This window comes from Salvia hispanica, chromosome 4 (assembly GCF_023119035.1).
Source record: "Salvia hispanica cultivar TCC Black 2014 chromosome 4, UniMelb_Shisp_WGS_1.0, whole genome shotgun sequence".
Taxonomy (NCBI): Eukaryota; Viridiplantae; Streptophyta; class Magnoliopsida; order Lamiales; family Lamiaceae; genus Salvia; species Salvia hispanica.
Window position 1 is genome coordinate 8843303 of NC_062968.1, and position 13067 is coordinate 8856369.

General features: G+C 35.9%; 2 protein-coding genes across 5 annotated transcripts; both read right to left on the reverse strand.

Moving 5' to 3' along the window:
• Positions 1 to 5125: 5125 nt before the first annotated feature.
• Positions 5126 to 6071, reverse strand: LOC125220308. The gene is made up of 2 exons (XM_048122467.1): positions 5722 to 6071; positions 5126 to 5618 (listed from the first exon to the last, which is right to left on the reverse strand). Exons 1-2 carry the CDS (start codon positions 6069 to 6071, stop codon positions 5126 to 5128), a joined length of 843 nt encoding a protein of 280 aa, XP_047978424.1.
• A 3191-nt stretch (positions 6072 to 9262) lies between these two features.
• LOC125223696 (xanthoxin dehydrogenase-like) lies at positions 9263 to 13067 on the reverse strand. Of its 4 annotated transcripts, none has more exons than XM_048126953.1 (5): positions 12783 to 13067; positions 11940 to 12015; positions 11539 to 11626; positions 10734 to 10793; positions 9263 to 10198 (listed from the first exon to the last, which is right to left on the reverse strand). In XM_048126953.1, the coding sequence occupies exons 4-5, from the start codon at positions 10781 to 10783 to the stop codon at positions 9400 to 9402; spliced, it is 849 nt and encodes a 282-aa protein (XP_047982910.1). In that variant the 5' UTR covers positions 10784 to 10793; positions 11539 to 11626; positions 11940 to 12015; positions 12783 to 13067; the 3' UTR covers positions 9263 to 9399. The 4 variants fall into 4 exon arrangements, with proteins under 4 accessions (XP_047982910.1, XP_047982911.1, XP_047982912.1 ...); XM_048126954.1 differs by having other exon boundaries at positions 11940 to 12021; XM_048126955.1 differs by lacking the exon at positions 11940 to 12015.

Sequence of the window (13067 nt, forward strand, 5' to 3'; positions counted from 1 at the left end):
AAATACATTAAATGTAAAATACTTTACAAAGAAAATTGAGAAATGATGAAAAAAAAGGTAATATTTAGAAGAAAATTAGAAACCGTAATACAAGAAAACTCTAAATGTATTAGAAGTAGAAGAGCTAAAACTCTAAAAGCAATATTAGGTAGATAACTTTTTAAAAAATACAGATTTGATATATGTATTACGTTAATATTATACAAATACCTCCATCACTTTTCAAATTTTTATAATAAAAAACGTAGTCTCAATTGTTTTTTTATATCGCGCTTCTGGGTCAACTGACCATATTAGAGGCAAGTGCGGATAAATTTTGTGACTAAAAATTATGTAATTTAGTTATTTTTGGTTAAACCATACTTTTTAATTACTTTTCCTTTATTTACATTTTTCACCCGAATGGAGAAGGTTCGCAAAATGTTTTATTACCCCTTTTCAATTTTCAATATGAAGAGAAAAGATAAGAGATGGTCACATGCTGAATTAGTTAGAGGATAACATGGTGAGAAAAGAGAAGAGATGGTCACATGCTGAATTAGTGAGAGGATAACATGGTGTAACATTGTTTAATAAAAATGAATGGAGAGATATTTAATAGATTAACCAAATCAGAATAAGAAGTATACTTACATAATGCTTCATTTTGGATAAATTTAGTGAAATATAAAACATAGATACTAAACTACATAAAGATTGTAAAGATTGTATGACAAATGCTTTGTTCTTTTTATTGTCAATTAAAATCTGGTTAAAATTTGGTGTAAATTTGATTGTGATTTAAAACTAAAATTTGATTGTGATTTAAAACTAAAATTTGGTGTGAATTTGTTCTATCTACTTTGATTTTCTCTTTAAGTCAATTGTAATATCCAACTTTCAACAAAATAATGCGTCTATAAGTGTATAATGAAATGATGCTATGACCCAAGTATGTAAGTTTTAGAGTGTATATTGATATAAACATAGTATATAATAAAATCTACACCATTAACTTTTAAAATCAACTTTTAAAATCTGGTGGTCCACATATTGCCACGTGCATTTTATTGTTTAATTATTTTAGTAACTTTTTGTAATTTTTAGAATTTGATTTGATAGAATGACTTGAAATTCGTATGATGACATGAAATTCGCAATATGTTTGGAAATCGGGCTGAGATGTCATTCTAACATACCATAGATATAAGGTTGAACTCTAATAATTAATTGCCTTATGTGTATTTATGTCGGATTTCGTCTGTGGAAGAATGACTTGAAATTCGCACGATGAGTGTTGGAGTTTAATGTATCTATCATTAAACATTTTGATGTCTCGTTTCATAGTCTCGAAGAAGTTATTCCTTCTGTTATTTGTGTCACACTTCCTAATCTTGTTGCTTTAGTTCATTGGAGAAACATACTATGTTTATACTATGTCGTAGCATTACTTCATTATACACATAAAGTAGACGCAAAGTAGACGCGTTTTTTTTAAAAGTTGGATATTACATTCACTTAAACAAAATCAATTATAGACGAATATTTGGAATTAGCTTTAAATCACAATCAAATTTACACCAGATTTTAATTGGCAATAAATAGCATGCTTATCTTCTTATTCTCTCATTATTATAATAAAATGATATAAAAGTCCTGGTGTAACCATAACTATGGATCATTCAAATAAATTAGAAGTAATTGCAAAAGTCATGTTCGAACTAAAAATAGTTTGTTTATGTAGTTTGTTAACATTGGTTATATAATTTTTTGATATGCTGTGTTCAAGCTGTTGACATGGTGTGTACATGCGCGTTGACATGATAGTGTTGTTTTGACATTCCAAAAATTGTCTGTTGACATTGGTTATATAGTTTGTTGACATTGGAATATACTCTATTAACATTGGTTATATTATATAGTTTGTTAACATTGGTTATATCATTTGTTATATCATTTGTTGACATTGGTCAATGTCATTTGTTGAATTGCATTAAGATTCATGCGTTGTACTCCTTAAGATAAAATGATAGTTCCGCCTTTTTGTTACTAAAATAATTAAAAAATAAAATGCACGCACTTTTGTTACTAGAATAATTAAACAATAAAATGCACGTGGCAATATGTGGGCACATTTGCCATTAAAATTTTCGCCATTTATTTTGGAGTTTTAAAATTTAAAATTTTAGAACTCTAAATAAAATTTCACCATTTATTTAAGGCATTCACTACCCTATTGTATTTACCAATTTATTATTAAAACTCGTGATGTCCATAAATGGATCTATTTTTTTTGAATGAGGGAGTACTAGTTTTATATTAAAATGTGTGAATGGATAAGTCAATGGAATATGTCCATTAAACAAAAAATAATACGACTTTAAAAAATAAGGGTACTAATTAATTAGGAACAAAAAAAAAAAGAAATTAATGTCAATTAATAGGGGTCCAAGTAACATTTCTTTGGTCGACACGATTTTTTATGTGGGTACTGTTTGAGTTTGTATACTAGAAATCACTTTTCGAGTGATTGAATACTGTAAAACTCTTATTTTATTTTTCAAGAAATAAAACAGATTATTTTTGTCATATGTTGTTATGTTTTACATTTAATGGATATTGATGAATGTTTAAATGTATAAGTTAACTTAACAAAGTCTAAGTCTTTGTTTTAGTAGACCGGTTGTGGGCGGCGTCCACTTTAAGGTAACACGGTCAGTCCTAAACAAAGAAAAAGAAGAATTTCACGACCTAGATGGAATTAGACTATCCATCGTGAAAGGTTGCAATGTCAGTCCGCAATTTCTAAGTCTTACTGAAATAAGATGACATTGGTGTGGTAAAGCATTGAACGGATCTAACAACAAGACTTGTCCTTGGGCTATCTACTGAAAAGCGAGGTCTTGAAAAATATTTGTTTCTTAATCAATGTAGATTAGCATTGAGCATTCAGTATTGATTATGTATTACTTTGACTTATCAAATGGTGCGGGTTTTTCGTAACCCAATAATCATGATATATTGGGTAGTGGTGATTAATATCTAGCGGTGCTAGGATTGCTATTATATTGAATCGTGCGCGAGGTGAGTCTCGTTTGATAATGTCCTCAAGAGGAGCGCGAAACAAGGTTTTATTATTCGGAACCTAGCTAGTTGGAGTTTGATCACTCTAAATAATATGCTAAATAGATCTGATTATTATGTGATTTATTTGTTCGATTAATAATTATTAAATTATGATAACTCGACGCACGCTTCCGCTGCCGGTTCCTTCGTGCACTAGTCCCTATTGATTGCCAATGTCATAAATTTACACCTAGTAGTGATTTTTTAGAAAAATCAATTTTTCCTTGAAATTAAAGTTGATAACTATTGATTGATATAGTTGAACAAAGCGGTTAATGTAAGAAAAGACATTTTTATGTTTAAAGGAGTTTTCAAATCTCTCCCAAATTTCACAAAATTCAAAATCATCGATAATTCATTACATGTATAAAATTGTGATTTTTGTACTCAAGTTTTAAGTTCATGATCTTAGATATCTCTGGAGATAATTTTTTTATATAGTCTCAAAAATATTCATTTATACAGATTTGATATATAGTTCAAAATTATTACAGTACTAATTAGACGATTGGTATATATATTTCAAATTTTGTAAAATAGAGTTAATGTTTCGTATGAAAGACAACATTTATTCATATTTAAAATTAAAATATGTAAAATTATATATAAAAAAAAATCACTTAAACGGTTAGTAATAGGTTTATTATATGTTTAGGAGCCGTTCGGCTTCCCAGTTATGGGCTGAAAATTGAGCAAATTCATGCGTTCAGTGTATGGGAAACTTGTAACCCCAAGCAAGTGAGCAGGCCCGCACTATTTGGTTCAAATGTATAAATATAAGTTATTTTTTGGCTTAAAAAAGTTACTACTCCCTTCCCTTCGTCCCTGAAAATTTGTCACATTTCACTTTCTGCACTTATTTTAAAAAGAATGATAGTAATAAATAGTTAAAGTTGAGAGAGTAAAGTAAGAGAGAGAATAATATAGAAGAAAATATTCTCTACATTATTTATCTCTTACTTTACTCTTTCCACTTTAACTATTTATTACTCCATCCGTTCCATAAAAGATGTCACTTTCCTTTTTAGTTTGTCCCACAAAAGATGTCACATTTTCCTTTTTGGAAAAAGTTCTCTCTCACATGAATATAAAAATTATATTTTCTCTCTCCATTTAACACACAAAATAAAACCTCCTAAAATCTCGTGCCGTCCCACAAGTGTGACATCTTTTATAGGACGGAGGGAATATCTTTTTCCAAGATGGGTGTAGAAAATGAAATATGATGAACTTTCAAGGACCGAGGGAGTCTTAAATAAGAGAGAGAAATGAGACGATAAGGAGAATAAGAGAAAAAAGAGATGAAATAATATAAGTGGTCAAATTTGTCAATGTGTTGGAAACTACAAAATGAGAAAGAAAGTCATGAAATGTGAAAAAATTACCTTAAATGAATTAAAATCTTAGTTTAGAGAGCTTGATGCAATATTATTTCACGAAGTACCGCAAATATGTACTCTCTCCGTCTCATAGTGGATGTCACACTTGGGAATTGACACGAGATTTTAGGAGGTTATTTTGTTTATTAGATGAAGAGAGAAAATAGTATATTTATATTAATGTGAGCGAGAGCTTTTTCTAAAAAATAAATATGGCATCTTTGTGGAATAAACTAAAAAGGAAAGTGTAACATCTGCTATAGGACGGAGGGAGTACTATTATACATTCACCAGATACTATAGTTGGTAGTTCCCTCTAAGGGTGTCCACAATGGTGGCCCTCTTGGGCATGCCCAAGCCACCATTTCTTGGGCATGCCCAACAATCTTGGCCCTGGCCCTTGCCCTCAAAACTTGGCCACCACAATGGTGGCCCTCCGGGCCACCAATTAAAATTATTTTCTTAACTTTTTTGATATATTTTAATTTAGCTAGAATAAAATATTTGCATATAATTATTAAAATACATATAAATAACTAAACTAAACAAAATTATAACAAAATTTTCGTTGTATTATAATAAAAGGGAAAATTACACAACGAAAATTTTCGATACAACGCGAACAACAAAGAGAACCCCTATCACGCTGCGCCCCCTCCTCTACGGTTCCAGACCTCTTCAACCAAATCAGCCTGCAGTGTTGAATGTGATATTTCACTCCGCATATTGGTGAAGCGCTGAATCAAGTATTCATTACTGCGTGGTACACCCATCTGCAGAGGAGGGGTTGCAATACCGTGACTTGTGCTAGCACCATCTTCCGGTGCCCAACGCTCTGCACTAAAGCCTTCGTCTTCTATTATCATATTGTGCAGTATGATACACGCAGTCATGATGTCCGCGACATCATTTTCGTGCCATTGTCGAACCGGACACCGTAAAATGGCCCATCGCGATCGGAAGACTCCGAAAGCCCGCTCAACATCCTTCCTAGCACCCTTTTGTTTTTTTGCAAAATAGGTCTGCTTCGGCCCAACAGGTTGTCGGATCGTCTTGACAAACACGGGCCAGCGAGGGTATATTCCATCGGCCAAATAGTATGCCCTGTTGTACTGCGTGCCATTGGCCACGAAGCTGATTTGCGGACCCTCACCCCCGGGACTCATCATTGAAGAGATGCGATGATTGTAGAACGTTGATGTCGTTGTTCGACCCAGCGACACCAAAATACGCATGCCAGATTCGCAAGCGGTAGTCAGCAACGGCTTCAAGAATCATCGTGGGATGTCGCCCTTTGAAACCAGAAGTGAACTGCCCCTTCCAAGCCACCGGGCAGTTCCTCCACTCCCAGTGCATGCAATCGATGCTGCCCATCATGCCCGGAAAATGATGCACTGTCCCGTGCATATTTATCAGTCTCTGGCATTCCTCGGCCGTCGGTTTCCGTAGGTACTCCCCTTTGAAGAGTTCTTTGATACCCTTGCAAAACTGCCTCAACGTCTTGAGGGCCGTCGTTTCGCCCATCTGTAGATATTCGTCGAACATGTCAGCAGGCCCGGCATAGGCAAGCTGCCTAATTGCGGCCATGCACTTCTGATATGTCGACAATCCGGGTCGACCGGTGGCATCACTCCGCAAGGTGAAGCACCTGTATCGCTGAGACAAACAATCCGCAATGTGGATGAAGAGTCGTTGCGACATTCTGAATCGCCGACGAAGGCATATAACGGGGGTTATCGCCGAAGTAGTCTTCCATCAACCGCTGGTCGGCTCCGACATGGTCACGGTTGATAAACCGGCGACGGTATCTCGGCCGAGGGATGGCCGCCACCGCCGCCAAAGCCGCCTCCTCCTCATCGGCTTCATCTTGCACCGCTGCAACAAGTTCTTCGAACTCCTCATCGACCAAGCGCTGAAAATTTTCATCGTCGGAATCTATGTTTTGAATCTGAAATTGAAATCAAGTGGAAAGAGTAGAGTTTGGTTTGGGGTAAAAAAATTGGAGGAGAATGGATGAATATATTAAAAATTTTGAAAAAAATAATAATAATAATAATAATTTTCGGTGGGCAGGGCCACGGCTCTCGACCCTTGTAGTGGCGGGCCGAGCCGCCTGCCCAAGAGCCTCGGCCTGGCCGAGCGCTCGGCTCTCCCTAGTCCACCCCCCCGAGTCGCGGGCACTCTTCGCCTCAGTAGTGGGGGGCCGCGGGCTGCCCAAGCCCGGGCCGAGAGCCGCGGCTCCCCCACTGTGGACGCTCTAAGTAATTACTTAGATGCTAGAGTTGTGAGTTAGGTACCCAAAATTGTACTTTGTGTACCAATTTTTGTGTACCAATTTTTGTACATTCACCAGATAACTAAAATTGTACTTTGTGTACCAATTTTTGTACTTAGTATAATTGTTTTATTAATAGTACTAGAGAGATTGAAAGAGGTAAAATGAGAAAGTAGTATTGATAGGATTCGTTACAAGCATGATTTTATAGGGATTTATTACACTAATATGGTTGATAATGTGCGAAAAAGTGGTGAATTTGAGTGTGCAGGAGCTATAAAGTGTAGAAGCGGCAAGTGCAGGAACAACTTGATCAACTCGGAAAAGAAGTGAAAAATAGTTAGAAGTGAAGCTAAGTTGATCAGTTGCGTACAAGCAGTGAAGCCTGTCTAGCCGACAAGTTGATCAAGTGGAGTTCACCACATGAAGTGATGAGTCATAGGAGAGAGAAGAAAAGATAACATCTCAAGGGTATAAATGTTAAGACAGGATGGGCTTACCCTAGGGATTTGGGCTCAACACCATCCTATAAATATGGAGAGAATGCACACAACAAGGAGTTCGACACCATCATCATATTCAGTCACCTCATTTTCACCTTATTTACATAGCATGGAGTAAGAAGTTTGCAGCAGTCGGAGTCGCCGTTTCCACTTCTATTTTCATCTATTCTTCCTCATCAAGGAAGAAGGGACCTGGATCTGCCTAGAAGTCTTCGTAGTTTGTGTTTTTCTTACACCAGGTCAAACAATTTCTATTATGTTTTTAGTTCATCCTTTCCGTAGCTTAGTTGTTGTTAATGTTTTTCGCTCAGTTGCTACTCTAGTTATTTCTCGTTGTTAACCGATCTTCACATCTTGTTTTGGGATTATGAAATGGAGTTTTTGATGCAAGTTGTTTTGGATTGATGTTTTCTGCTTCATTGCTTTCGTTAGTTTTAGTTTTGCCTTGTTTATGATTTTTCGTAGTTAGATCCGAGTTTTTAGTTTGTCAACTTGCATGAGAATAGGGTAGATACTTTAGATATGTTTTCTTTACGTAAAATTTACATGGATCTGTGCTTAATTTGTCTGATTGTTGTTTCTATATTTGTTGTTCTGTTTAGATTTATTGTAGGTGTTTTTATTTAGTTGCTTAGCGAAGAAGTAGGTTGTAGTTTGTTAGAATCATAGATTTTGTCACCTTTTCGTTGTTTACAGCTTTTTAGTAGTGCGCCTATTTGTGTTAGTAATCCCTAATTACTTTTACCTTTCCGTTCTTAGTTTAGTTGATCAAGTCACATGTTCCCTAGTTATGAGTTTGTCTAGTCTAGATTGATCAGTTCAGTTTAGCAAGTTGATCAGTTCCTGTTTCTTAGTTTAAACTTAACCCACTGAAAAGCGTGGCCGCAGCCAACCTCCCAATGTCTCAAACCCAACTCCACTCGCATCTGTCCCTGAGGGATTCGACCCTTACTTCCCTTTACTAGTCTATAGTATTGTGGGTTAAGGTCTTGAAAGCCCTGAATCTCTCCATTCGCATACCCAGTGATCAGTATTTGTTAGCCGACTTGAACCATCTATTGTCTGACTTGATCAAGTTGCGCAACTCTACATGTTTTTACTTTACATGTGAACTCAGTGTACTTTCAGAACAAAGTCTTTCAAGTATCCAAAAATTGAATTTTATGAAAATTGGAGTTATAGACATTGGAAAGCCATGAATAACTGCTTACGCTGAGATGATCAGCTTGTTACAATGTTGTTGATGCAAAAAATCATGAATTTTCATATTGATAAAAAGACGGTTTTTTATGTGCCCTTGTGGTATATTGTAACGCCATCTTTATACTCTTGATAGAGGGAGAATTTTTCTGATTTTTTGCTCCATTTGGTATCATGAAATTAGTCACGCGGAATTGGAGATTTCAATTCCAAATTCAATATCTAGTACTCCAAAATATTTGGATTCCTCTCAATTCCACAATTTGAATTTCATATCAAAAGTAGATAATTAGAATTTGAAATAGTTACAAAACTACACCTTCATATATTACACACACTGCACACACACACACAAACATTTACTAGATAGTACTCACAATACACACACATTGCCCACAATCTGCGCGCTCACACACTCCAAACTGGTATTCCTTCGATGTTGAATGTGGAATTAAATTATTATTCAATTCTTTCAAATTCAATCCAATTGCAATTCTATTTTAATTGCATGTACTGAACGGACCAAAATCACATTAGCATTTTGCGTCTCACGTGAATTTTTTCATAAAGATACATAAAAAAGAGAACGGTTCGTGAAAATGTTAAAATATTAGGTATAAGAATATTACGTTAACCCTAAACTCTCTCCCTCTCTCTCCCTAAACTCTCTCTCTCTCTCTCTCTCTCTCTCTCTCTCGCTCTCTAATCTTCGCATTTTTTAGAATTGGTATTTAGGAATATAAGCATAGCAATCTTCTCAAAAAAATAAAAATAAAAATTTGTAAGTATAACAATCAATAGACACAGAATGAAAACACACTTCTTTTATTTGAACTACCAAAATTCAAATGCTAAGCATCATGACATCAAAATCATGGAAGAAGTATCATCTATCAATTGTTTGTAGATGTGAAGAAAAGGTACATATAAATGAGATTCACCGGAATACTTGAAGGGCATGGTTTGTAGATGTGAAGCCTCCATCAACCATGAGATTGATGCCGCTCACATACCTTGCCTCATCACTAGCCAAGAAAACCACAGCATTAGCCACATCCTCCGCAGTCAATTCCACGCCTTGCAAGTTTGCGTTGTTCGCCACAAAGCTACGAAAATTAGCCCATGTGTCCTCAGTCCTCAACTCCTCAGGCAAGTGAGCTAGTGCCAACCCCGTCGCAACAGCATATGGCGACACACAGTTTACGCGTATGCCATGTTTTCCCAACTCCGCCGCCACATTCTTGGTGAGCCCCAAAACAGCATGCTTGGACCCTGTGTATGCGTGGGGCCCGATGCCACCCAAGGCGCTCGACACGCTGGCAACCGATATTATCGACCCTTTCTTCGCTGGAATCATTATGCGAGCTGCATGCTTCATTCCAATGAAAGCACCTCTCACATTCACATCAAACACCTTGTCAAAATCAGAGAGCTCAAAGTCCCGGATATCTGGACAGGGCGCGCCTGACACCCCGGCATTGTTCACCATTATGTCAAGGGTACCGAACTTGTCAACAGTGAAGTCCACAGCACGCTTGACATCATCTTCATTTGTCACATCACAGTGGATAAAGGCGACGTCTGAGCTGCCACCAAGGCTTTCAATCAGACGCTGGCCTTGGTCGTCTTGAAGATCGGCTATACAAACTTTTGCACCATGTTTATGAAACAGCAGCACAATGCTCTCCCCAATTCCTGCAGAACCTCCGGTAACAAGAGCGACTCGTCCTAGTAATCTGAAATCATATGTATACTTACTGTCAAATTCCAAAGATTACAGAAACAGTAAACATATTAGGCTTGTCTATAATAATAATCACTATAGCACACTGCCTTGAATGAATTAAACAATGAACAAGAACAATATATAGGCTAAAAAGAGATTGACCTAAAATTTCATGTTAAACATTTTCCCAATTTTCTTCTTCCTGTTTCTGGAAAATAACATCATAAAAGTGTTCGCAGAGTAGAAGAAAAGGCAAATAATATATCCTTCTAAAAAATCAGTTGAATTACACTAGAGACCAGTAAGCAATCTAAATGTCATATCTCCAAATATTAGGAGTGTAACAAACAAAACATAGTACTAGTTTTATTTAAATAAGATAATACGATGACAACTAATAATAACATGTATTACATAACACTTTGGCATCAGTATATAATAACTTATTTGTCATGACATTATCAGAAAAAAGAAGAAATGGAATTTGCAATGAATCACCTAAAATGTGGTTATAAGTAATATATGATACAAAAATTATAACCAACCTTGAAGGGAGAGACTGCGGTGAATCGACATTTGCAGTGCCTGTAGCCATGCTCCACAATCTGAAAACAATAATGGGTATACATATAAAACATAGCAGGCGGGAAAACATTATATGCAAGTATAAACCTAAGTATCAATGCATAATTCAAGATAAACGCATTCAAGACCAACAACTCACACTCTCACAGTATGTTTATTCAAGAATAGTCTAAATCTCCACTCTTAGCCCCCTGTGGGAAGTAATCCCTATAGATCTAGCATCTATAGGTTTGCTCATCCAAATAACACAAACAAAAATGACTATATCCATGCTCATAAGCAAATTCTCCTAGTAAGTTGAATGTTGAATGAAGTAACTGGTAGGTTGAAAACTTGAGTGTTCACTTGGAACCTTTTTTACCAAATCAACCAAATAACTTTATTTGGACCAAACCTGTAATGCCCCGAACTCTTTAAAACGTGGGACGCTACCAAAATACTAAAATTCTAATAATACACTAATTTCTTTTACTTTAAAGTATATATATAAAAAATTAATGAGAATCAAGGGGAAGCAAAAACAGTCTAATAATTTGGAAGGAGAAAATATCAATGACAATTTTCAAAAAAATAAAACATAGTCAACTAAAATCAAAGTAATTCTTCCTATTCATGTCACATCCCCTAAATACACCTTATATAATCAAAAGTCATATTTTTGGGTCACAACCAATACAAAATCACCATCATCATACACACGTTTTCAAAATATAATAACGTCAAACTATTCGAGTTGTTCAAGTTTCAAAAACTGTTCGTATGTACCCAAAAATCCCAAAATGGATAATAGTCAAATATTGGGTTGGGAGACCCTAGACCACATTGACCGCTGCCTCTTCACCGACTCCTTAACCTGAAAAAACATTAAATAATGGGGTGTGAGTATGCAAGCACACTCAGTTGGGAATACGCTGCAAGCAGTTATAACCAATTCTGTAATGAATCATAACATAATGAACCATCTCAACTTTGCTGACAACTATATGAGACTAGTCTCGGTCCCTCGTGGACCTGACCCCTTGTGGGCTATTGGTGGGCTGTCAGAGACCCATATGATCCCTCGTGGATCTGACCCCTTGTGGGCCCATAAGCTATATGAATGACGCACAACACAACAATGATTATAACCATGTAACCACTACGCTTACAGATAAAGTAAACCTAACCTGGCAAGACGCAATTCGAAATAAACTCCTTAAACTTGGTTTGGTTGTCCATACTCATGCCTTGGATGCGCCACTCCTAGCACTTAAGCACTTTAACTTAGTTTATAAACTTTCAAACTTAAACTTTAAACTTGTCATTCTAACTTGAGAACATCTAAAGCTTCTATTCTTAATCATAAAACCAGTTAAAGCATAACAAACTACTCAAATCATCAAGTACAACAGCCACCACACTTACTACTCATACGATCTACTGAAATAAATCACAAAAACGATACGAAACGGTTTTAAACAATTCCAAGAAAACTCATACATCTTCCCTACATCATTCTTTATAGCATATCTCAAGTTCATAATCATCTTACAAAAGTAGATTACTCAAATGAAAATAACAAAATCACCTTCACTATACTCGGTAACTATTCAGGTTACTATTCACAGTATGCCTATTTTAAGTCTAATAAATTCACAAAATATGCTATACATGCTAGTCGTGTAATCAAATCATCCAATAAAAATCCAACACTTACAAATCTCCAAAATATAAAGTGAATTGCATCAACTAAATTCAAACTTAAGCACCCACTTATTTCTAGGGATTCAATCATGCACTTAAGTAAATGAAAGTTCCAAATCAAGCACAATATTCATATAATTCAACTTCAAAGCAAACAATTTAATAGGTGAAACAAATGAAATAATATAAATTCCCAAATCTAGAAATAAAAAATGACAAAAATAGCAAGAAAATCACATCTCCAACCAGCAACAATTTTCTTCCTGCCAAACCAATAAATGCTAACTTAGGATATAAAATTATTGAAGAGAAAATTTCCTTTATACCTTAAATCCCAAGTAATTTGGGTTTAGGGGGACAAAGCTTCAAGCTCAATTTCTACTTAAATGGAGGCTAAAGGAGAAAGTCACGAAGAGGGAGGGGAGGGCTGCGACCGGCGACCACGGTGCCGCCGAAGGAGTAGTCGACGGCGGTCTGAGAAGTGGACCACTGTTGTTGGGTTTGTATGAAGGTTTTGGAATTTGAATGTGTGTGTGTGTGTTTAGTAGGTGTAAAGTGTGTCAAGAGTGTGTATTGCTAGAGAGATATGTGTATAGCTTGGTGCTAAAGTT

Excerpts from the sequence above, each read along its gene's own strand:
- LOC125220308 (XM_048122467.1), bottom strand. The coding sequence starts at position 6,071 with ATGGCCGCAATTAGGCAGCTTGCCTATGCCGGGCCTGCTGACATGTTC. Across the intron at positions 5,619-5,721 it reads GACTACCGCTTGCGAATCTG|CTTCGTGGCCAATGGCACGC; the intron begins GCATGCGTATTT and ends TCCGCAAATCAG.
- LOC125223696 (XM_048126955.1), bottom strand. The coding sequence starts at position 10,783 with ATGGCTACAGGCACTGCAAATGTCGATTCACCGCAGTCTCTCCCTTCA. Across the intron at positions 10,199-10,733 it reads CCGCAGTCTCTCCCTTCAAG|ATTACTAGGACGAGTCGCTC; the intron begins GTTGGTTATAAT and ends ATATGATTTCAG.